General features: G+C 38.8%; 1 protein-coding gene across 1 annotated transcript in view; it reads left to right on the forward strand.

The window, feature by feature from the left end:
• Positions 1–23,555, forward strand: part of DOCK7 (dedicator of cytokinesis 7) — a 184,322-nt gene that overhangs the window by 94,653 nt on the left and 66,114 nt on the right. The window contains exons 19-24 of the mRNA XM_079777830.1: positions 5,162–5,248; positions 7,546–7,777; positions 16,424–16,588; positions 18,182–18,351; positions 22,189–22,281; positions 23,462–23,551. Of these exons, the coding sequence (XP_079633956.1) occupies positions 5,162–5,248; positions 7,546–7,777; positions 16,424–16,588; positions 18,182–18,351; positions 22,189–22,281; positions 23,462–23,551 (837 nt within the window). The remainder of the gene's footprint in view (positions 1–5,161; positions 5,249–7,545; positions 7,778–16,423; positions 16,589–18,181; positions 18,352–22,188; positions 22,282–23,461; positions 23,552–23,555) is intronic.

Below are 23,555 nucleotides of genomic sequence, written 5' to 3' on the forward strand. Positions count from 1 at the left end.
TAGGCAGGACCACTGGCTGCAGTTCATGTGAACAGTACTTCCAAAGTGTATAACTTGTACAAAAATCAAGATGCTCTTGACTCCTACTGTTAGTTGATGAATCCTAAATCTGCATCTCTGCTCATCCATATTTTGCCAGTTATTTTTCTTTACCATGATATTCCACAGATACCTCAAGCATAACATGCCTAACATTAGATTTATTCTTGTTAAATAACTTTTGGAACCTTATGCTGAGAGAAAAACCTTGGCCACCAATATACCTCAACAGACTGATGGTACTTTGGGGAATTCACCTCACTTCAGTGTCATCAGCTTTTAAGGATCAGTGTTTATTGGGCTCTAGGAAGCAGATTCATATTTACAAAATTCGTGGAAGATAGACATACTAGTAGAGACCAGCATGGCAGTCTGTCAACAGATTTTTTTCTCTGTAGGATTATGGTATTCAGCACTCATCATAGTCACTTGGACCTTAAAATAGTTTTGTTTGATTGTTTTTGCCTGATATATGTCACAATGAAAAATATACATAACCTTTATCTCACGAATTATACTTCTAAATATTTATTCTACAGATATATTTTCATAAGTATGCAAAGATCCGCAGATAGCATATTTCTAAACTTAGCAGTGGTTAAATCTATATATGGATAATTACGATTTTCAATTTATTGTTATTTTATTCAATAATATAATAAACAATGATGTATCCACCATGCAATCCAAGAACTAGAATAACTTGAATCATTTACTTGTTCCTCCCCATCCCATACTCTTTATCCCTCTATAAAAAACTAGCTTTCTTTTTTTAAAATTGCGGTAAATATACATAACATAAAATTTATCATTTTAAAGTGTGCAGTTCTGTGGCATTAAGTATGTTCATATTATCTTGAAAACTAGCCTCATAAAACAACTTTGTGTGTGACTAAAGAATACATTTTTTTAATTTGCTTATGTTATGAATTAAACCAAAATTTATTATTTGTATGTATTCCTCTGGGACTTGCTTTTTCTTTTCTTTTTTTTCTGTTTTTAAATATACTAGTATTTCATTGATTTCAGAGAGGAAGGGAAAGGGAGAGAGATAGAAACATCAACGATGCGAAAGAATCATTGATTGGCTGCCTCCTGCACACTCCACACTGGGGATGAACCTGCAACCCGGGCATGTGTCCTGACCTGGAATCGAACCTTGACCTCCTGGTTCATAGGTCGACGCTCAACCACTGAGCCATGCCAGCCAGGATGGAACTTGCTTTTTCCATTCAGCATTATATTACCAACATTTAGTATTTCTTTTGATTAAAATAAAATATTGCTGTGGCCTTTTGTTGTCCTTAAAATTTAGTCCAGATTTTTTCCCCATGATCTTCAAATCTCTGAATGATCTGAGGGTGTGCCTACCTCTCTAGCATTGTCTTTTACCATAACTGCAGCCTGTCTCTGTACTTAGAGTTTCTTCCAAAATTTTTCCTGCCTCCAAGTCTTTGAATCATCTTACTTCTCTTCCTGTTCTTCACATGGCTGGATCCTTATCATTCTCTGAATTGTATATAAAATAGCACCTCCTCAGAAAGGTCTCTCTTCACTTCATGAACTTTCGACCCTTTCCTCCTCCACATTGCTGATATACTCTATCATATTAATCCAATTTTATTTACTTAATACTTATCACTATCTGAAATTATGTACTTGTTTTTCTCTATATATGTCAGCTGCCTGAGAGTAGACCTTATGTTTAACATGAAACCTCAAAACCTAGAAAAATAGGTAGAGATTTTAGTAAATATTTGTTGTATGAATTAAATAGAAAAAAATTACAGAATTATTGGTATTAGCAAAAAACAAAACATGGGAATTACCTGGATGTCGACCAAGAGTTTAATGTTTAATTAAATTTTTGTGTATCCATACAATGAATGGTATAGTAGTAAGAGGAATGATATAGATTGCAATATCCCAATAGGATATTTAGAATAAAACATAAAAACAAACAATATAGCGACAACCAAACTTAGTATGTAGGTATACATCAGTAATTGTGTGGGAAATAGTTTGGAAAATATACATCAAATTTAGCAAAGTTAGTTATTGAAGGGGTGTGGAATTGTGAGAGTTTTTGTTGTTTTAAACCTCGTATACTTTGAAAGTCAGTGTGGCGTAATTACCAGGGTTTTATTAGTATTCTTGGCTCCACCACTTTCAGTTGTGTGATCTTGGGCAAGTGTCTTAATTTCTCTGTTATGGACTGAGTTGTGGTCCCCACTCCCGGCTCATATTTTGAAGCCCTAACTCCCACATGTGATAGTATTTAGAGATTTGCCTTTTGAGAGGGATTAAGTTTACATGAGGTCATGAGGGTGGGGCCTCTGATAGAATTAGTTATAAGGAGACACCAAAGAGCTTGCTTTCTCTTGAGGACACAGTGAGACGGTAGCCATCTGCATGCTAGGAGGAGGTTCTCACCAGACACTGACCATGTTGGTTCCTTGATCTTGGACTTGAGGTCTCCAGACTGTGACAAAATAAATTTCTGTTGTTTTAAGCCACCCAGCATATGGTGTTTTATAATAGCACCCTCGATAAGACACTACACTCTCTGTGTCTGAATTTTCTCATCTGCAAATTGAGGAGAGTAATTAATGCTTATAATAAAGAGTTGTGTTGAGGATTGTATGATTTAATGGTATGCAGAGCATTTAGAATGGTGTCAAGCACATAAAAAGTATTAAAGTAATATTTGCTACTATTACACCATTCCTTTTACCACACTGCTTGTTAGAATTTTTTAAGACAGCAGTTCTTACTTTAGCAAGCATCAAAATCACCTGGAGAGTTTGTTGTAACACCAGTTGTTGAACCTTACTCCCTCCACCCCCACTCACCCCAGTTTCTGATGCAGTAGATCTGGGATGGGTGTTAATTATTTACATTTCAAACAAGTGCCCAGATGATGTTTGTGTTGCTGATCCTTAGTTCAAGCTTTGAGAACCGCTATTTTTAAAGAAGTATGTGTTCACATTTTATTTGTGTGTTTCCCCCCACCCCCCCCTTTTTTTTTTGGTAACTGAAAACAGTATTTTGGGTTGATAGAGCTAGTACTGATTTTTGCTTTGAGCCATTTAAATTCACTGCTTTTTCTTTTTTTTCCAGAAATATTTCTAAATCTGTATTATTTGCCTCAATAGAGACATTGCATTTATACCTATTTATGTTGAATTATTTAACAGGAAATTAATTTAATTTTATTTTCTGCACATAAAAATATGAAACCATGGAAAAGAAACCAATTTATTTATTTATTTCTGAGTGTATAATTTTGTCATTAGTTTCACAGGTATTCATCATTGCTTGTTGTAGTTCTGTGTTTTTTTTAATGATGGCTGCTTTAAAATTCTATCAAATCTGTTCAACATGGATATCATCTCAGTATTGGTATCAGTTGTCTTTTTCTCATTTAAGCTGAGATTGGCCTGGTTCTTGTTATGATGGATGATTTTTATTATATCATGAGCATTTTAGATTATGACTCTAGATCTTATTTATGTCTTGTGTTTTAATAGTGGGGGAAGGAGCTGTTACTAGGTAAAGTTCCACATTCCTCACTTAGCAATGTGTTGGGGTGAGGGCCTGTATTTCAGGCTCCCCACTAGGCTGTGCTAACACCTCCCTGGCTATGAGTGGGGAGGGGCACCTTGTTACTGCTTTCCTCTTGGCCTCCACTGACACCATGGTTGGTGGGGGTACCACTGGGCTGTCTTTTCTGATACCACCCACTGTGTGTGGGGAGAGATGGGGATGTGCACCTTCTCTAGCCAGCTGAGGGTAAAGACCCAGGCTCCCCACTCAGCCTGTGGAGGTGGCATGGGACTGCAATTTGTTTTTGCCAAAGTAGGGCAAGTATTGGCTTTGACTAAAGAGAGCAGACCTTGCCCTAACCGGTTTGGCTCAGTGGATAGAGCATCGCCCTTCGGACTGAAGGGTCCCAGGTTCGATTCCGGTCAAGGGCATGTACCTTGGTTGTGGGCACATACACAGTAGGGAGTGTGCAGGAGGCAGCTGGACAATGTTTCTCTCTCATTGTTGTTTCTAACTCTCTATCCCTCTCCCTTCCTCTCTAAAAAATCAATAAAAGATATTTTAAAAAAGAGAGAGAGAGCAGACCTTTCTTGAAGCTTTTTTTGTTTGCTCCTTTTGACGTTTCTGGCTCGACAGCTTCTCTAGCACCTAGTCCAGGATATATCAGGCAAAAATAAAACCCAGGAAACACTACCTTATAATTCCTCCCCTCTTGAGGTTCTAGTCTGTCTGCATTCCTATATCCATGCTTCTATTTTTTGGCAGGACTTAGCAGGAGAAATAGAGAGAACAGATGTATTCTCTTTTAAAAATAAGATTTTATTACATAATTTTAATTAATTTCTAGCAAAGAAAAAGTTTTCTCATCCATAAAATAGAATTCCTTGGTTTATGAATATTTTAAAGCCCACTTAAAACATAAGAAGAGTGTTTAAAATAAAAAAATAGAATATTATAAACCATTAAAATGATACTGTGGACATGAAAAGAGATTCACAATGTAATATGTGAAAAACAGGTTGTAAAATATCTTTGATATCACCTATGTAAGGGTGTGTATAAAACTTATTTTCCTAGAGGAAGACTTGGGATTATATAAAGGGATATGTCTCTGGGAAGATACAATTTTGAATGTATATTTTCTGCTTTTGGCTTTTTGAGCCTCTTCATTTAGAAAACATTGATTTTGTAATAAGAATTAAGCATAAGCCGAGGCCGGTTTGGCTCAGTGGATAGAGCGTCGGCCTGCGGACTGAAAGGTCCCAGGTTCGATTCCGGTCAAGGGCATGTACCTTGGTTGCGGGCACATCCCCAGTGGGGTGTGTGCAGGAGGCAGCTGATTGATGTTTTTCTCTCATTGATGTTTGTAACTCTCTATCCCTCTCCCTTACTCCCTGTAAAAAATCAATAAAATATATTTTTTTAAAAAAGAAGCATAAATTTTACATTCATTTACAGTGCATAAAAATATATTTCACAGATTTTTTTCTCATCAAGATATTATAATTTTAAAATTTGTTTTCAGAGTTCATAACCAACTTAAGCATCTGTGATTATTGTATTTTATGTTTTATAGGTTCCTCTACCTGGCATGAAATGGGTAGATAACCACAAAGGTGTTTTTAATGTTGAAGTTGTTGCTGTTTCATCTATTCATACACAAGTAAGTGAGTGTTAATAATTTTTATGATCAAATTTCACTTGAATGAATTGAACATATTGTCTAGTACTTAAATCAGTTTTGTTGCCTGCTGTTAGACTTAGGGATATAAGTCAGTTAAAAATGTATAGATTTATAAATTTCTTTTCATCAACAAAAAGTTAATGTCAACCAAAGCAAATATTTTACTTTTCAAAATATTATTGACTTCATTTTGAACAATTAAGTAATTTTTGTCCCTAAGTTTCTGGTACATGGCAATACTTTAAAGTTCAAAAAGCATCATCCAACATATTTTATTTCTCATAGACTTAGATATTTCAAATGGAAAAAGTTCTTAGGGATCACTTACTCCACATTCTTCACTGTACTTCTCAAATATGCCAAGTTCTCCTTAAAGCCTTTACATTTACTATTTCTCTAGCTGGAATGCTTTTCCTCCTGACATTCATTTGACCTCTCTTCATTAAGGCTTCTGTTTACGTCAGAGAGGACTTTTCTGGTGACTTAAACAGCAGCCCCATTATTTTGTGTCATCTTACCTTGCACTTACTACTGCCTTTTGCTCTCATGCACTCTGGCACTTTCTGTGTGTCCATGTGTGTTTGCGTGTACATATGTATACATACATAATATGCATTTGTTTATTTGTCTTTTTCCCATTAGACTGTAAACTTCATGAGGTCAGGGATGTCGTTACCTGTCAAGAAAAGAGACTTTCCTTCAAGGACCTTAAAATAGGGGGAAATGTAAAAATAATTACAATACAATAAAATTAGTACTATGTTAGACATATGAACTAAATCAAGTACAGAAGAGTTGTCTGTTTTGCTGGGAACTGAGGTGTTTCACTGATAAGTAGGCATTTGCCATACAGAGAGAAGGTGGGCAACTCAGAAGATAAAAACGACGTTCAACTGGCAAAGAGACAGTAATCTGTTTAAGGACGGGCAAGCAATGTAAAATGCATGGGAAATTGTGATAGATAAAGATGGAAGACCAGGCTGGTAACAGATTATGAAGGAACTTGAATGCTTTAGAGTTTAGAGTCCAGGTAGATGGTGATTTCTGACCTAAATATAGGAAACATGAGAGAAGTAAATTTGGGAGCACATTAAGGGGAAGCAGTTGTGAAGCTATAGTGAGTTTATTTTTTAGCTTGTTGAGTTTGACATGCCTATGCAATTTAGATGACAATGTCGTATAGGCAGTTGTAGTTTGTTTGCTGTTCAGGATTGGAGATAATAGAGTAAATAGATAGTGGGTGTAGATGAAGCTGAAAGCAATCCTAGCTAATAAAAGAGTAATATGCAAATTAACCATCACTCTGCTGTAGCCACGGAGCAAGCAGGAGGCTTGGGTTTCTCCGGCAATGGAGGAAGCCAAGCTTTCTGTACACCCTGGCCTGCCTAGGCCTCCACTCAAGGCTACAAAGTTTTAATTATAGAAGATAAATGAATCCCAACAAAAATGGTGGCAGCCACAGAGCTGGAGAGCAGGAGGCTTGAGTTGCCCCTGGCGATGGAGGAATCGGGATCGGGCCTAAACGGGCAGTCAGACATCCCTCTAGGGGTCCCATATTGGAGAGGGTGCGGGCTGGGCTGAGGGACACACACCCCCGTGCATGAATTTCATGCACCGGGCCTCTAGTAAATTAGTAATGGGCACAGATAATTTACTAACAAATCTATCCCTATAATTGAGCTCTAAAACAATAAGGCAGACTCACTGGGGAAAATATTCTGAATTAGTATCAATATATTTCTTGAGTAATTAGTAGTATTTGAAGTGGCTACTTTACAATAATAAGTGAAAATATAGGGTGGGGCAAAAAATAGGTTTATAGTTGTAAATACACAAAACACAGAGTTTATTCTTGTACTTTTATTTATTATTGTATTTTTAAAATGTATTTTTTCTTTCAGAAAGGGAGGAAGAGGGAGAGAGATAGAAACATCAATAATGAGAGAATCATTGTTCAGCTGCCTCCTGCATGCCCCCTACTGGGGATGAAGTCCAGAACCCGGGCATGTTCCCTGATGGGGAATCCACCTGTGACCTCCTGGTTCATAGGTCGACGTTCAGCTGGCTGGGCTATTGCTATTTTTTATATTAACAACTATAGACCTACTTATGCCCCACCCTGTAGATTTAGTGTTTAATTGGAAACAATGTTTATATATACTGGTATGTACTTTTTTGTATTATTAGTTAATAAGAGATGTTTTATTAGTGTTTTATAGTTTGGAGAATTTATAGAGCTATACTTGCTTCGTGCTTTTGTTCATTCTTTGTTTTAGGATCCTTATCTTGACAAGTTTTTTGCTCTGGTCAATGCTCTGGATGAACACATGTTCCCTGTCCGAATTGGAGACATGCGAATCATGGAAAATAACTTAGAAAATGAATTGAAGAGCAGTATTTCAGCATTGAATTCATCTCAGTTGGAACCAGTGGTCCGATTTCTTCATCTCCTGCTTGATAAACTGATACTTTTAGTTGTTAGACCTCCAGTCATTGCTGGCCAAATAGGTAATTTACTTTTGTTTGGGGAATCATATAATTTATAATTTGGTATTTCTAACTTTTGCAAAGTAGAACCATGATTTCTGTTTGTTATTTATAAGGGATGCATTTAATTGGGGGGTGAGGGTTATTGTTTACTTGTTTCAAATGTCAAAAAATAACTTCCTTTTGTTTTTTATAAAATGTGCCATATAGACTTCTACTCAAATTATGGAAACAAATTAATTTACTCACCAAGTATTTTATTTATTTTTTAATCCTTACTCGAGGACATGTTTTTTATTGATTTTAGAAAGAGGAAAGGAAGGGGGGGGAGAGGAAGAGAGAGAGACAGAGAAAGAGAGAGAGAGAGAGAGAGAGAGAGAGAGAGAAACAGAAACATCGATGTGAGAGAGAAACATTGATCAGTTGCCTCCCATACATGCCCTGACTGGGAATCGAACCCACCACCTTCAGTGTACGGGTGACACTCCAACCAACTGAGCCACACCGACCAGGGCTCACCCAATATCTTTTAAGTACTTACTATGTACCCAGGCACTGTCCAACATATTGTTTCTGATTTTAAGGATTTCACAGACTAGTTAGGAAAACAGGCAAACAAAAACCATGTTGCATTTATATGACATATACCAGTCTACATTTTCACTCACCTGGTCTCTATTTAATTCAGCTGTTCTTTCCTTCATTATCTCAAAATCTCTATATTCTTTATTTTTTCTATGTTGCTCTAGAAGGAGAGGTATTTTTATTTCCCACCCTTTTCCCAAGATTTATTCCTCTACTTTTGCTAACATCTTGCTCCTAAATCCTGCAAAGTAGTTGAGCTTGTAAGAAATTTTAGCTAACTTGTTATAGAAATATTGTGTTAAGTTGGAGAGGAGAATTCAATGCTTGGGATTTTTTAGGGGAGACTTGTAACTAGAGGTAATTCTTAGGTCGAGCATTTAAAGATGAGTAGGAATCTGACTGGTAAATAATTAGTTCAGGGAGATGAAACAGCAGTTGCATAGTACACTGATGAACCTGGAAATATTGGGGAATTATAATTACCTAGAGGCCTGATGCACGGATTTGTGCACTGGTGGGGTCACTTGGCCTGGCCTGTGGGGATTGGGCTGAAACTGGCAGTCCAACACCCCCCAAGGGGGCCCGGATTGCAAGAGGGTGCAGGCCAGGCCTAGGAACCCCACCGATGACGAATCCGTGCACTGTGCCTCTGGTCTGCATATAAGATCTTTGGTTAATCTCTTCCCGCCCTCCCCCCTTTCCCCTTCTCTCTGAGATTCATCAGTCTGTTCCATGTTTCCATGCCTGTGCTTTGAGCATCTGCCCCCTGGTGGTCAGTGCACATCATGGCTAAAGGTCGAAAGGTTGCTTAGGCTTTTCTATATACTAGAGGACCGGTGCACAATTGAGGCCAGGGAGGTAGCACGGGAGGGCTCCAGGGCGTGTCTGGCCCATCTCGCCCAGTCCCGATCTGCCAGACCCCAGCAGGAAGCTAACCTACCGGATGGAGTGTCTGCCCCCTGGTGGTCAGTGCATGTCATAGCAGACACTTAGCATATTAGGCTTTTATTATATAGGATAGATTACTGATAAATTAGAAGGTTGGTGATTAGAGATGATAGGTGGTGTGGAAGATAAAGTAGGGTCTTCCATGACATTTCAGGGAACTGAAACTGTGATTCTGTAAGGAATCAATAGCTTTTGAAGGGTCTGGTCTTAATTAGGGAAGTAACATGATCCAGTTTGGCTTTTATAAAGATAACTGTGTTGTATGGAAATGGGTTAAAAGTGAGAAAATCTGGAGTCAGGGAGACAAGTTGGGAATCCTGTAGTATTTTATTTAGAATCTATGGAGTCCTATAAAAGACAGGTGATGGTAAGATGGAGAAGAGAGGGTGGGTTAAGAGATGTTGTGGACTACTGTTACAGAAGTCATTGGAGAAGGTTTCAAGAAAAAGATGTTAACATTGTAGAGTCTATAAGTAAAATAATAATAATAATAATAATAATAATAATAGTAACAAACATTTGCATAGTACTTACTATATACCAGGAATAGTGCTATGTGCTTTCTTTATAATACCTTATGAAATCTTCACAACTCTGTGTGAAGGTATTATTAGTGCCACCATTTCATGAATGAGTAAAGTGATGAACATAATTTAACAATTTGCCTAAGGATTCAAACCTAAGCAAATGACTTCAGAGTCCCACAGCCTGTAATTATTGGAATCGAGAGTCTAGGTCAGTGGTCGGCAAACTCATTAGTCAACAGAGCAGCAAACCGTGGCTCGCGAGCCATGAGCTGCAGTTTGCCGACCATTGGTCTAAGGGAAAAGAGGCCAGTGCCCCTAAGTCAGGTACTGCATGTTTTTAAAAATTCTTGCAGTACACCAGTGTGCCACAGCACGTTGGTTGAAACTCGCTGTTAAGAATCGTCACTGGTGAAATTAACAAGAATAGTTTTAGTCAAATAGTGAAAGTAGAAACCAGCTTACAGAGAATGAAGTAGTAAACAGTAGATGATGAAAGAAATACAAAAAGTGTATACTAGTCTTTAAAGATATTTAGTTAGAAGAGGAAACAAGGTTGAATAGGGTATAAGAATGGAGAGATTTTAACATGTTTATATGCTTTGAGAAGTACTTGCAGGAAAATGGAGGGGGGGTGGAATTTAAGATATAGGAGTGCAAGAGGGTTAAGCAAGCCTATAGGACAAAAATGAAAGTGGATAGATTATTCTTATGTAGGAGAGGAACGCTGCTTTCTTTGAAAAGAAGTAAAAATGCTTTGATTCTGATAAATTTGTAGGAAAAACCTGAGGACTTCCAGGCTTTATACATTTCTGCTAAGAGATAAAAAATAAAAAGCAAGATTGCTGAGAAGGAAGGTAGATGGACCTGAGTTTTGAAGAGGATTCTGATGATTTTGAATAGGAATAGCTACTATGGGGAAAGAGAATTAACCAGAACACAAGTAGGATTGCTTAGGTTTCTCTCTAGTCTCTTTCTTTTCCAGTTCAGTATATATAGATACATCTTCCTAAAATGACCACTTTATCTGATTATTCCACTTTTAAGAAACTTAATGGTCCTCATTATCTGTTCATAATTTTCTGTCTTTTTGAAAGTTTATCTTTATTGTTGAAAGTATTACAGATGCCCCCATCCCTCCCCTCAATTCCTGCCCCCTCCCTAAGCCTTCCCCATGGGCTATGAATTTATGCATATAGGTTCATTGGTTAATCCATCCTGCACACCCCATCCCCCTTTCCCTCTGAAATATGTTTGTCTGTTGCATGCTTCAATGCCTTTGGATCTATTTTGTTCATCAGTTTATTTTGTTCATTAGATTCCACATATAAGTGAGATCATATACTACTTGTCTTTCTCTGACTAGTTTATTTCACTTAGCATAATATGCTCCAGGTCCCTCCATGCCAGGGGTCCTCAAACTTTTTAAACAGGGGGCCAGTTCACTGTCCCTCATACCGTTGGAGGGCCAGACTATAGTTTAAAAAAAAACTATGAACAAATTCCTATGCACACTGCTAAGTCGGCTGCTAAGCAGGACAGGCAGCGGCGGCAAAAACACCCGGCGGGCCGGATAAATGTCCTCGGCGGGCCGCATGTGGCCTGCGGGCCGTAGTTTGAGCACCCCTGCTCCATGCTGTCACAAAGGGTAAGAGATCCTTGTTTGTTTTTTTTTAACTGCTGCATAGTATTCCATGGTGTAAATGTACCACAGTTTTTTAATCCATTCAACTACTGATGGGCACTTGGGCTAGTTCCAGATCTTATCTATCTATCTATCTATCTATCTATCTATCTATCTATCTATCTATCTATCTATCTATCAAGCCAGCAACCAGAACGTTGTAATGACCAGAATGACCAATCGCTATGACTCCCACTGTGGCCAGCAAATAGGCCCTATTGTGGGTGGGGTTGGGCAGGGGGAGGGGCTGCAGGAGGTTGGCCGGCCGGCCCCACCCCCAATCAGCCCCCCCACTCCGATCAAGGGCGGAGTGGACGACTAACCCCCCTGCGGCCCCTCCCCCTGACCATCTCATCCCCCTATAACCCCTCTTACCCCAATAGGTGGTGGGGCCGGCCAGCCAACCTCCTGCAGCCCTTCCCCCCACCCAAGATCAGCCCACCCACCCCATCAGCTTGCAGCCTCTCTCCCTGGCTGGCCCCGCCCTGATGGGCCCTCCCACTCCAATCAGGGGCAGGGCCAGCTGGCCAACCACCTGCGGTCCCTTCCCCCAGCTGGCCCCGCCCCTGGTCAGCCCGCCCACACCAATTGGGGGCAGGGCCGGCCAGCCAACCACCCATGGCCCCTCCTCCCGGCTGCTAGCCCCCAATCAGCTCCCCCCATTTGGGGGTGGGGCCAGTTGGCCCACCACCCACAGTCCCTCCCCCTGTCTGGCCTCACCCTGATCAGCCCCCACCACCCCGATTGGCCCATGGCCCCTCCCCCAGCCAGCCCCACTCCCAATCGCCCCCCCCCCCCACTCTGATCAGGGGCAAGGCTGGAGGCTACTGCTTACGGCCCCTCCCCCCCAGCTGGCCCAGCCCTGATTGGGCCCCAATTGGGGCGGGCCAGCTGGCCAACTTCCCGCCGTCTCCTCCCTACAGGCCCAGCCTCGATCTGCTCCAATTGGGGCCAGGCCGGCTGGACCCCAACCATGCACGGATTTGTGCACTGGTCCTCTGGTTGCAAATAACACTGCTATGAACATAAGGGTGCATATATTCTTTCTGATTGGTGTTTCAGGCTTCTTAGGATATATTCCTAGAAGTGGGATCATTGGGTCAAATGGAAGTTCCATTTTTAATTTTTTGAGGAGACTTCATTCTGTTTTCCATAGTGGTTGTACCAATCTGCATTTCCACCAGCAGTCTACTAGGATATCTTTTTTTTTTCTTTTCGTTAATCCTTGCCCGAGGATATTTTCCCATTGGTTTTTAGGGAGAGTGGAAGGTAGAGGGAAAGACAGAAAGAAACATGGATGTGAGAGAAACACATCAACTGTTTGCCTCCTGCATGAGCCCCGGCCTGGGACCAAGCTAGGGAGGAGCCTGCAACCAAGATATGTGCCCTTAACTGGAATCAGACCCAGGACCCTTTGGTCCACAGGCCGACACTATCCACTGAGCCAAATCAGTAGAGTTTACCAGGGTACCTTTTTCTCCACATCCTCACCACCACTTGTTGCTTGTTGATTTATTGATGGCCACCATTCTGGCAGGTGTGAGGTGCTACCTCATTGTCCTTTTAATTTGCATCTTTCTGATAATTAGTGACATGGAGCATTTTTTCATATGTCTCTTGGCCATTTGTATGTCTTCTTTGGAGAAGTGTCAATTCAGGTCCTCTGCCCATTTTTTAATTGGGTTGTTTGTCGTCCTTTTGTAGAGTTATATGAGTATGTCATATATGTTGGAAATTAACCCCTTATCAGATGTATCATTGACAAATACGTTCTCCCATACAGTGGGTTCCCTTGTCATTTTGGTGCTGGTTTCTTTGCTGTACAGAAGAATCTGAGACTCTATTGCTTAAGATGGCTGTTTGGTTTACCCATTTATTCAATGTGCTACCAGTATTTCTTAGTTTTTGCAAAATTTTCTTTTTTTGTGTGTAAATATATTTTATTGATTTTTTACAGAGAGGAAGGGAGAGGGAGAGAGAGTTAGAAACATCGATGAGAGAGAAACATCAATCAGCTGCCTCCTGCACACACACCCCCTACTAGATGTGCCCGCAACCAAGGTACATGCCCTTGACCGGAATTGAACCTGGGACCCTTGAGTCTGCAGGCCAACGCTCTTATCTACTGAGCCAAACTGGTCAGGGCGCAAAATTCTTCTTGTATACTGAGTTGAATGACATATAAAATGCTGTACAGTCTTACCTCAACCTGGTTTTCTAGTCTTTTTCCCTCCTAATCCTACATAATAAAAGGGAAGTATGCAAATTAACCATCACTCCACTACGCCCACGATTGGGCCAGCAGGAGGCGCGGGGGCGGGACTTGGGGTGCCAATCCGCTGGCAAGAGGAGCTGGGAGCGGAGACTCCCGAGTGATCCCTGGCAAGCCGTGCCGGCTTGGGCTGGGGTGTCTCAGGCTGCCAGGGCCTCGCCCCCAAGCGCGATGGCTCTCAAGCCCCTCGGGTTTGGGCTGGGGTCTCAGGCTGCCAGGCCACGCCCCCAAGCCGTGCGATGGCTCGCAAGCCACACTGGTTTGGGCTGGGGGTCTCAGGCTGCCAGGGCCACGTCCCCAATCTACGTGAGTGATCCCTGGCAAGCCGCACCGGCTTGGGCTGGGGGAACTCAGGTCGCCAGGCCTCACCCCCAAGCCGCGCGATGGCTCTCAAGCCGCGCCGGTTTGGGCTGGGGTGTCAGGCCGCCAGGCCACGCCCCCAATCCCTGCGAGTGATCCCTGGCAAGCCTCACAGGCTTGGGCTGGGGGGGTCTCAAGCCACCAGGCCTCGCCCCCCAGCCACGCGATGGCTTGCAAGCCGCGCCGGCTTGGGCTGGGGTCTCAGGCCGCCAGGGCCACGTCCCCAATCCACACGAGTGATCCTTGGCAAGCCGCACAGGCTTGGGCTGGGGTCTCAGGTCGCCAGGGCCACGCCCCCAAGCCGCGCGATGGCTCGCAAGTCGCGCGATGGCTCGCAAGCCGCACCGGCTTGGGCTGGGGTCTCAGGCCGCCAGGGCCACGCCCCCAAGCCGAGCTGCTTGGGCTGGGGTCTCAGACCGCCAGGGCCCCGCACCCAAGCTGCAGGATCCCCTGGCCATGAGGACAGCTTGGGCTGGGGTCTCAGACCTGCAGGGCCTGGCACCCAAGCCGCATGATCCCTGGCCGAGGCGGCTGCCCGGGCTGGGGTCTCATTCCTGCAGGGCCGGGCACCCAACTGCATGATCACCCAGCCAGCAGCAGCGGCAGGGTGGTGCACCCCCACCAAGCTATCTTCAGGCCAGTGAAGGCAGCCTGGGCTGGAGACGCACACCCCCACCGGGCTATCCACAGCCAGGCTGAGATGGCAGCCTGGGCAGGGGTCTCAGCTTGGCTGGGCTGAGGCAGCAGCCTGGGCTGGGGTCTCAGCCTGGCCAGGGCCCCATCCCCTGCCAGCGGTGGCAGCCTGGGGTCCCAACCATTGAGTCACACCAGCCAGGCAGATATGGAGGAATCTTAAATATTTCTTTTTTTATAATATATATTTTATTGATTTTTTACAGAGAGGAAGGGAAAGGGATAGAGAGCTAGAAACATCTATGAGAGAGAAACATTGATCAGCTGCCTCCTGCACACTCCCCACTGGGTATGTGCCCCTAATCAAGGTACATGCCCTTGACCGGAATCGAACCTGGGACCCTTGATTCTGCAGGCCAATGCTTCATCCATCCGCTGAGCCAAAACAGTTAGGACTGTCCAATATGCTAAAGAAAAAACCCTATCTAATAAAGAGGGAATATGCAAGGGAGGGCATTTGGGGGTGACCGGGGTATCAGGGGCTGGCAGGGAAGTGGTTAGGGGGTGATCAGGCTGGCAGGCATAGCGGTTAGGGGCAATCAGGAAGGCAGGCAGCGAGTAGTTGGGAGCCAGCAGTCCTAGATTGTGAAAGGGATGTCCGACTGCCTGTTTAGGCACAATCCTAAACAGGCAGTCGGATATCCCCCAAGGGGTCCCAGATTAGAGAGGGTGCAGGTTGGGCTGAGACACACACACACACACACACACACACACACACACACCCATGCACGAATTTCGTGCACCGGGCCTCTAGTCTAATATATAAAAGGCCAGTGGCTGGAATGCCAGAATGACCAAATGACCAGTCACCAGGAGGTGCGTTGATGGGTCCCACAGCGTGGCGGGACTCTGGGTCTCATGCTATTTTGCACGCTGGGCCTCTAGTCCTTTTATAAATTCACTCATTTCTATCAAGTTGCTTGTTCACTATTCTCTTTTCTTATTATGTTAAGTTGATATTTTTAATAATCTACTTTCATTGTTAATATTTTTATTTTTTTAAAACAAAAGTCACATGCTCATTGTGTGCTATATATAGGTTAGTGTGGTGAAGGCTTGGGATGGGCAGGTGCAAAGTGGAGGGGTTCATTGGGGAAAAAAACCAAAGGGGACATCTGTAGTACTTTCAACAATAAAGATAAATTTAAAAAAAATGAAATAATAAAATAAATGAATAAAATGAGAATTTACTTCTCCAAGATAGATTTTTTTCCTATGTGCTTTGTATTGTTTACAAAATTTAGGTACCTGTGGGATGATGTTTTGTTTTTGACTAAACAAACCCATACAATTTTCATGTTAAATTAGTAAAATTATTTTTTTTCCATTTTATTTAGAAAAATAATTTGGTTTATCTAATACAAGATAATCTTTAACATCAACATCAAATTGTTTAATTACTGTGTTGTATACCTGAAACTAATATATTATTGTATGTCAACTGTAATTGAAAAATTTTAAAAATCAACATCAAATATCTTTATACAATTACTATGTATAATCACTATACTTAATGCATATAGAGATGACAAAACCTTGTCCTTTTTGGAAGTTATAGTCTAAAAAAGTTAATGCAAAAATATTTTCCTCCTTCTTAAAAGTTAATCTAGGTCAAGCATCTTTTGAAGCGATGTCATCAATTATAAATCGGCTTCACAAAAATCTGGAAGGAAATCATGACCAGCACGGCAGGAACAGTCTGCTTGCATCATATATCTATTATGTTTTTCGCTTACCAAATACTTCCCCTAATTCACCATCACCAGGTATTTTATTCTTTTTACTATGAACAGCAAACATTTATTGAATGCCTACTAAGTGGCATGGACTATACTAAGTGCTGGAATAAAATAAATGTTACGTTTTAAAGCACCATTATTTACACAGCTTCCTTTAGTTAGATCTTGGTTGAATTAATTCTTGTAAATGAGCCCTGAAAATAACTTCTTGTCTCTGGAAGCATTTTATTTCCTGTTAAGATAAAGAGAATGTTGTATTTATCATTGGAGTCCTATTGGACTTTAAAGAAGAAATAACCCTGATAACCGTGTGAAACCTATAATAATATAAAAGATTATTTTCTAGAAAAGTTCTGATTTCTCCATTATTAATAAAGTAATACACCTTTTCAGAATACTAGAGCCCAAAGTAGCTATTTGTTTTTTATGATAGTGGTGGTGGAGGTGGTGGATGTATGTTAGTTTGAATAACTCATTAGATATTCAGTTAGTTAATGAATATATCATGTATATCTTTCAACTTGCTCATATATTTGTCTGTGAATCATCATTCATATCTAGTGATAATGGTAAGTGCCCTTTCCAGCAATTGACAAGGTTAACATTAATAATGGTGAAAATTAATTATGGCATTCATTATGAAAACTAAGCATAACAGTACATGAATTTTAGCTCCTTGTTTTTCTTAATTGCAAAAGTAGTAGTAACTGATTCATATCACATATGGTTCATAATTTCCTCTCTTGGTTTTTAAAATTATAGTATTTGAGGATCTGAGTATGGAAGTGATTGTGGACTATATATAATACTCCTCCATTTACTCTTTCATTCACTATCTGTTAGAATACCACAGATTATGCAAAACATTTTTTATATGCTGATGTGAAAGACCTATAATTAGTTGACAGGTATTTGTTATTTGCAAATATGACATTCAGAAAGATTTCTTTAAATAAGAAAAATGGAGATAAATTATGGATACAATCGCTGGGTATATTTATGTTCATAGAACATGGTTGAGTAATGGTCAGACTTGATTTTAGATGAAAAGGGTTCTTTTATATAAGGTGGGAACTTAGAAGAGCTTTCTTTAGGTTTTTTATATGGATATCACAAAGGTGCCATTTTGTTATAGTTCAGATTGTCACTGATGAAGATAGAGAAGTAAAGCATAATCTCTTTTAAGAGATGTTGACAGTAAATTGGCTGTCTCTCTATTGATTGTATCAAGGGGCAAAGCAAGGAGGGATAGAGGAAAAAGAAGAGACACAAGCTGAAGCATTTTGGGTGTTAGATATACTTATACTGTGTGTACCTAGGTAATGTATGTGATGTTTTCTATTTTGTTTTATTGTACACGTAATCTATAATCATAGAAACATTGAAGAGAATTGTATTTATAATTCATACGATATTGCCAACTGCTGTGAAATAGAATATCTTTGTGTATTTATTATTATTAAGTCTTTAGTCTTTTTCTTATTTATAGTATTTTTCACTCAGAAACAAAAGCAATTCATGGTCTTGGTGAAATTCTGTAAAGTGACAAAGATTAATTTCATGTCCTTTCTTGACTGATTTCCTTTGTATAATTATGTGCTGTTTTATATTCAATTCTAGGTCCTGGGGGTTTAGGAGGATCAGTGCATTATGCCACAATGGCTAGATCTGCTGTGAGACCTGCGAGCCTTAATTTAAATCGTTCTCGGAGCCTTAGTAATAGTAATCCAGATATATCTGGGACTCCCACGTCACCAGATGATGAAGTACGGTCAATCATCGGCAGTAAGGTAAACTGAAGATAAGCGCCTATAAATTTGATTTTCAGTTCATGAACAAATGAGAAATGTCCAAATGTTTTAATTTATTTTGAATTTTTAAATGTATTTGAGTTAGTAATAAGCAAGAAATTGTACATTTCCATTTTGCCAGTAAACACTAAGTGTTTTGTGTTTTTATTAAATATGCTTGCTATTGCAAACTGGTTTGTGCCTTCTGCTAAAAAAATCTGCCAAATTCTAAAATTTGTCCAGGATGACCAGTCATATATTACTCACTTTTGTCTGTCTTTCATCATGTGAAAAATGATTTTTATATAGATTCAAAACAGATCTATGTGACTGCTGGGTAGAAGGACTATATCATCAGTGATACAAAATGTAAGTCCTTCTCCAAAAAAACATCTAGATTGGTAATTGAGCTATATTTCTTATGAAAAACTCTATGTAAGATGCACCAGGATTAGAATTATATGATTTATTTAATGATGGTTAATGATTACCCCAGATAATAAGGGAGATGCCAGCTAATCTAAGATCTAGCTATATTTTATTTAAAGCATTAATCTTTATTACCCAAAGAAATATACTTAAGGAACAAATAGTTAATTCCCTTTTTATATTTAAAGTACAGAAATATTTCAGAGTTTAAACAAGCTGGACAAAAGAACAGTAAGGCCAAGAAATCACGTCATGTTGTGTTTTGACCAAACCATTGCAAATGTAAATACATTTCCTGTTGGAAAAGAGGAAGATGTTATTGTTATGGAATCATAGCAACTTTTCTTTGGCATTTCAGCTTGGTAATAATGATAAAAGGAAGAATTACCAAACATGTTCTAGGGTCTGTGTTTAACACTTAGTCTGAACTACAATAGAATATATATTTTTTTAAGATTTGGGTTTGTTAGGTGAAATACTTGAACATTGATTAAAAAAATCAGAATTACTTATATCTATTCATATAGTTACAGAAATTTTACATTTTCAGAAGCATTATGCATCGTTCATTGTAAAATAACTTTTTTAAAAAATATATTTTTATTGATATCAGAGAGGAAGGGAATGGGAGAGATAGAAACATCAGTGATGAGAGAGAACCATTGATTGGCTGCCTCCTGCACGCCCCTTACTGGGTATCAAGCCTACAACCTGGGCATGTGCTCTTGACCAGAATCAAACCCGGGACCCTTGAGTCCACAGGCCAACACTCTATCCATTGAGCCAAACTGGCTAGGGCATAAAATAACTTTTAAACAATTTTTAAGTAATTTCTCACAGATCAAAAATACTTTTATAGCCTTACCCCACATACATTTCCATGTTTAGGAAAAATACTCAAGTACTTTATCCTTGTCTTTATTTTTTATTATATCTCATTGTAATAGAGATAGTACTTAGCATTATTTACATATTTATAAAATACAATTCTTTTGTAGAATGAATCTGATTTGTGAATTATAAGAAATTCTCCTATTAAACTATGGACACCATTTTCTTTAAGGCTATATACTTTTAAAATGTCTATTTCTGTAAGATTTGCATTATGCCTCATTTAGCATGATTCTAGAGTTTTCTTTTATATGATGTATTTGATAACTTACAACATCTAAGATTTAGAACAAGATTTACATATATTGCAATGATTAGTTGCCTTTTTTCAAGTAGTTTATAAAATGGGACATATGACATAAACTTACTTTTGATGATATAAAATGATAAACATCAACTTTTGAGCAAGCCATCATAAGATGAGAATTTTTTTATGACAACACAGTCTTGTATGTATTTTTATTTAAATGCTTTTTATGTTTTCTCTTTGTTGTAAAATTTTTGCTAGCTATCTTTATTTTGGAGTATCCTTTAGTCATAATCCCTTATAATAGTATATAATTTTATTTTATTGAAAAATTGTAAGGAAGCTTGAAGTTTATTTATAGCTGCTTTTCATTTAGTCTGATTTTATTGGCTTAGACATTTAAGTAACTCTTCTTTAATGATTTTGTCTTTCACTTTGCCTCAGCCATGGTCATAACCTAGATCTTCTCATTACCAATAACTTTAATCCTCTTAATCTCAATTTCATGCATTTTGTTCTTTAACCATTAGTTGCTAGTTTTCTCTTTAGTACCCCAATTCTAACAATTTCTTTATTTCTTTACAACCTCCAATTACTTGATTCAGTGACCTTTATACTGTGTCTTACCCCCCTAATATTATTTCTTTCAATTTAGCCAGCTAAAATATCATAATCATTTTAATTATGCCCATTATAATCAAACCTCAATTCCCTTATCCTTCTTTCACTTCATTTTACTTGCTTAACCAAACCTCAAACCATAGTTCAACCCAGTTGACTGCCTTTGCCATGTCACCACCTGTGCCACTGAATAAGACTTGAGAAATACCATGATGGCTGGTCTCATTTGAAATTAAAGACCATAAACCTCAGAAAGCCCTAATGTTATCAAGCAGTTATATATATTTCTGTATTTCATTTACCTTCCCATTCTCCCAGAAAAAGGTTTCATGCCATTTTTTGTTACTTCAAGCCTCATAAAACCTCCTCACCAACCCTCCTTCTGACTTTATCTTCTACTTCATTGAGAAAATTGAAGCCATTAGAAGAAAACTTTGGTAAACTTTTATCATTGCATCTACCTGCCGATTACCATCTATTACTACCGAATACTTGATACTGTGCTATAGATGACTATCCATTTCCCTAGGTGATACTGTCTATACAGAATTGCTTAACATTGTGACTACTCTTTCTTTTCTTTTACCTGTTCTTCTTTTGATGTTTTCTGGTTTAGGTCCATACTCATGTCCTGATATTTGTAGTCAGTTTCTCTTGGGTTGTCTTCATAAATCTTACTCCAACAATCCTCTAAAAAATTTGTTATAACTTGCTCCACTTCTGTTAGCAGATTCCCAGGCCCAGATTGCTGGATCAGGATTTTTGGGAGTAGGGCCCAGAATCTGAATTTTATAAACCTTCCCAATTAATTTTAATGATCAGTCAGGTTTATGAAATTGAACTAAAGCCCCAGTTTCCTTCACCTGGCATCATAATGACCTCTTTTAGAGACAGATAGACATAATTCACTTCTGGACATACACATTAGTAGCATATTAAATTAACTTTAAATTATTGATTGTAATGATGAAGATATAATTACTATAAATAGCTCCAGAATGTTTTTTCTTAATATATACAGTAGCCCATTAGATTTAATTACAATAAGTACAATAAAACTGAGCACAACCCCAAATTTACCATTATTTTTAGGAAGGAACAAATATTAGGTATTTTTAAAAAAAATTTTTACTTAATTTCTCCTATCAGTCCCTGAAAGAAAATAAGAGGCAGGATCAAGTAGAATTATCGAGTATTACTGCACAAAAGTTTTCAGTGATGACATATGGAATGAAATTAAATTCTTTTAGAAAAGAATGGAGTGTTTTTTCTTCCATTTTTTCCTTTGAGACCCTAGTTATGTTCGGAGTAAATTAATTGTTGCTAACTCATACCGTCTTTAAAGAAAATGGGAGGGGGTGTGCCCTGGGAACTTTAGTTGTTGGTACTTCAAGGTGATCCCTTTACATAAAGAGAAATCACCTTTAAATGGTATTCTTCATGTTCTTGGTGATTTTTAAAAATGTATGTAGTAAGATAACTTTGGTGAACTAATAATACTCTATAGGTGCCTAAAATTTTTGGTTGCTTTAACCGTACTAATTTAAAAAATGTTTGCATTGGAAATTCTGGATTTCTTTAAGAATAATTTACAGCATGCCACGTGTAATATTTCTTTCCTTTCCAACTGCTTTCTATTATATGCTTAGGGTTTAGATCGCTCCAATTCCTGGGTTAACACTGGTGGTCCAAAAGCTGCCCCATGGGGATCCAACCCCAGTCCAAGTGCAGAATCAACACAGGTGGTGTTTATATTAGAGGTTTCTTTATTGGCTGCTGATGTTTCCCTTTAGAATATTACTTTTTAGTATATACTATGATTTCAGTGGCTTGCTTTTTTAATTATTAAAAAGTGTGTATTTTTGTTTACTTAGCACATTTTTCAACTACTATGCATGAATACCACCAGTTGCACCAGTATTGTTCTGCTTTTCTATTTCCTTCTCCTTCTCCCTCCCACCTTATACACTCTATCATTATATCAGTTCCTGTTGCTTATGCGATTGATGACTTTGATAACGGTTTCTACTTTAGGGGTAGCATATCTTCAGTAGGAATTTTAAAATATTTTGTGTGGAAAAACCTGACAGTTTTCCATTTGCTTTTGGTTTAAAGCGTAGCTATTGTATCGTTTAGCATTTACTATCTTGTTATTTTTTTCATAATCACTAAAAATACTGGTAATAAAGCAGAAATTAAATGTTAACAGTATACAGTATGCTCCCCATCCTATAAGATTAAATACCAGAAGCAAAAAACTTTCTCAATTTGTGCTGTGTTGCAAAGTATGAAATATATTATAACTTAGTTGAATTAGGTTTTGCTGACTTAAGTCTAATTGCTTGATAGCTAATACTGCATGATACCTTCAAATATACTTCTCATCTGTTTATTGACTTTGGAGGAAAATGTTTTTGTTCTTGTAGGAACAATTTAATTACATTTTAATATTAGAATTGATTTATATTTCATGTAATATATGGCAAGCCTGAATACTATTTTTGATAATAGTGGAAAGTGAAAAAAATCATTCTAAACTTTTAATAATTTTTTATTGAATATAAAAGTTTGGTGGGTTTTTTTTGTCTGAGACCAGTTGAGAAGTATGTTTTTACATTTTCTTACTAGTTATGTGCATGTGTATAGGTCACACAAATAAAAGTTTCATTCTTTGCAGCACTCTGAATTTACATAATTATTAAAATACTCATCTTTTTAAGACTAAACATTTTAGAAGTCATTTTGATATACCTAAGGCATTAAAAAAACTTAAAATGGTAAAAATAAGATGAGCAATAAAATAGATGGTTGCTGAAACCACAATAAAACACTATTTAAAAAATTCTATGTATTCCTTGAGCTGCAAAGTCATCCACAGCAGACTTTAATGTTATCTCGTCATCATTCATCTTCACTCCATAGGCTATGGATCGAAGTTGTAATCGTATGTCTTCGCACACAGAGACGTCAAGTTTCTTACAAACATTAACGGGACGCTTACCAACTAAAAAGGTAG

This window comes from Cnephaeus nilssonii, assembly GCF_951640355.1.
Source record: "Cnephaeus nilssonii genome assembly, chromosome: 7".
Taxonomy (NCBI): domain Eukaryota; kingdom Metazoa; phylum Chordata; class Mammalia; order Chiroptera; family Vespertilionidae; genus Cnephaeus; species Cnephaeus nilssonii.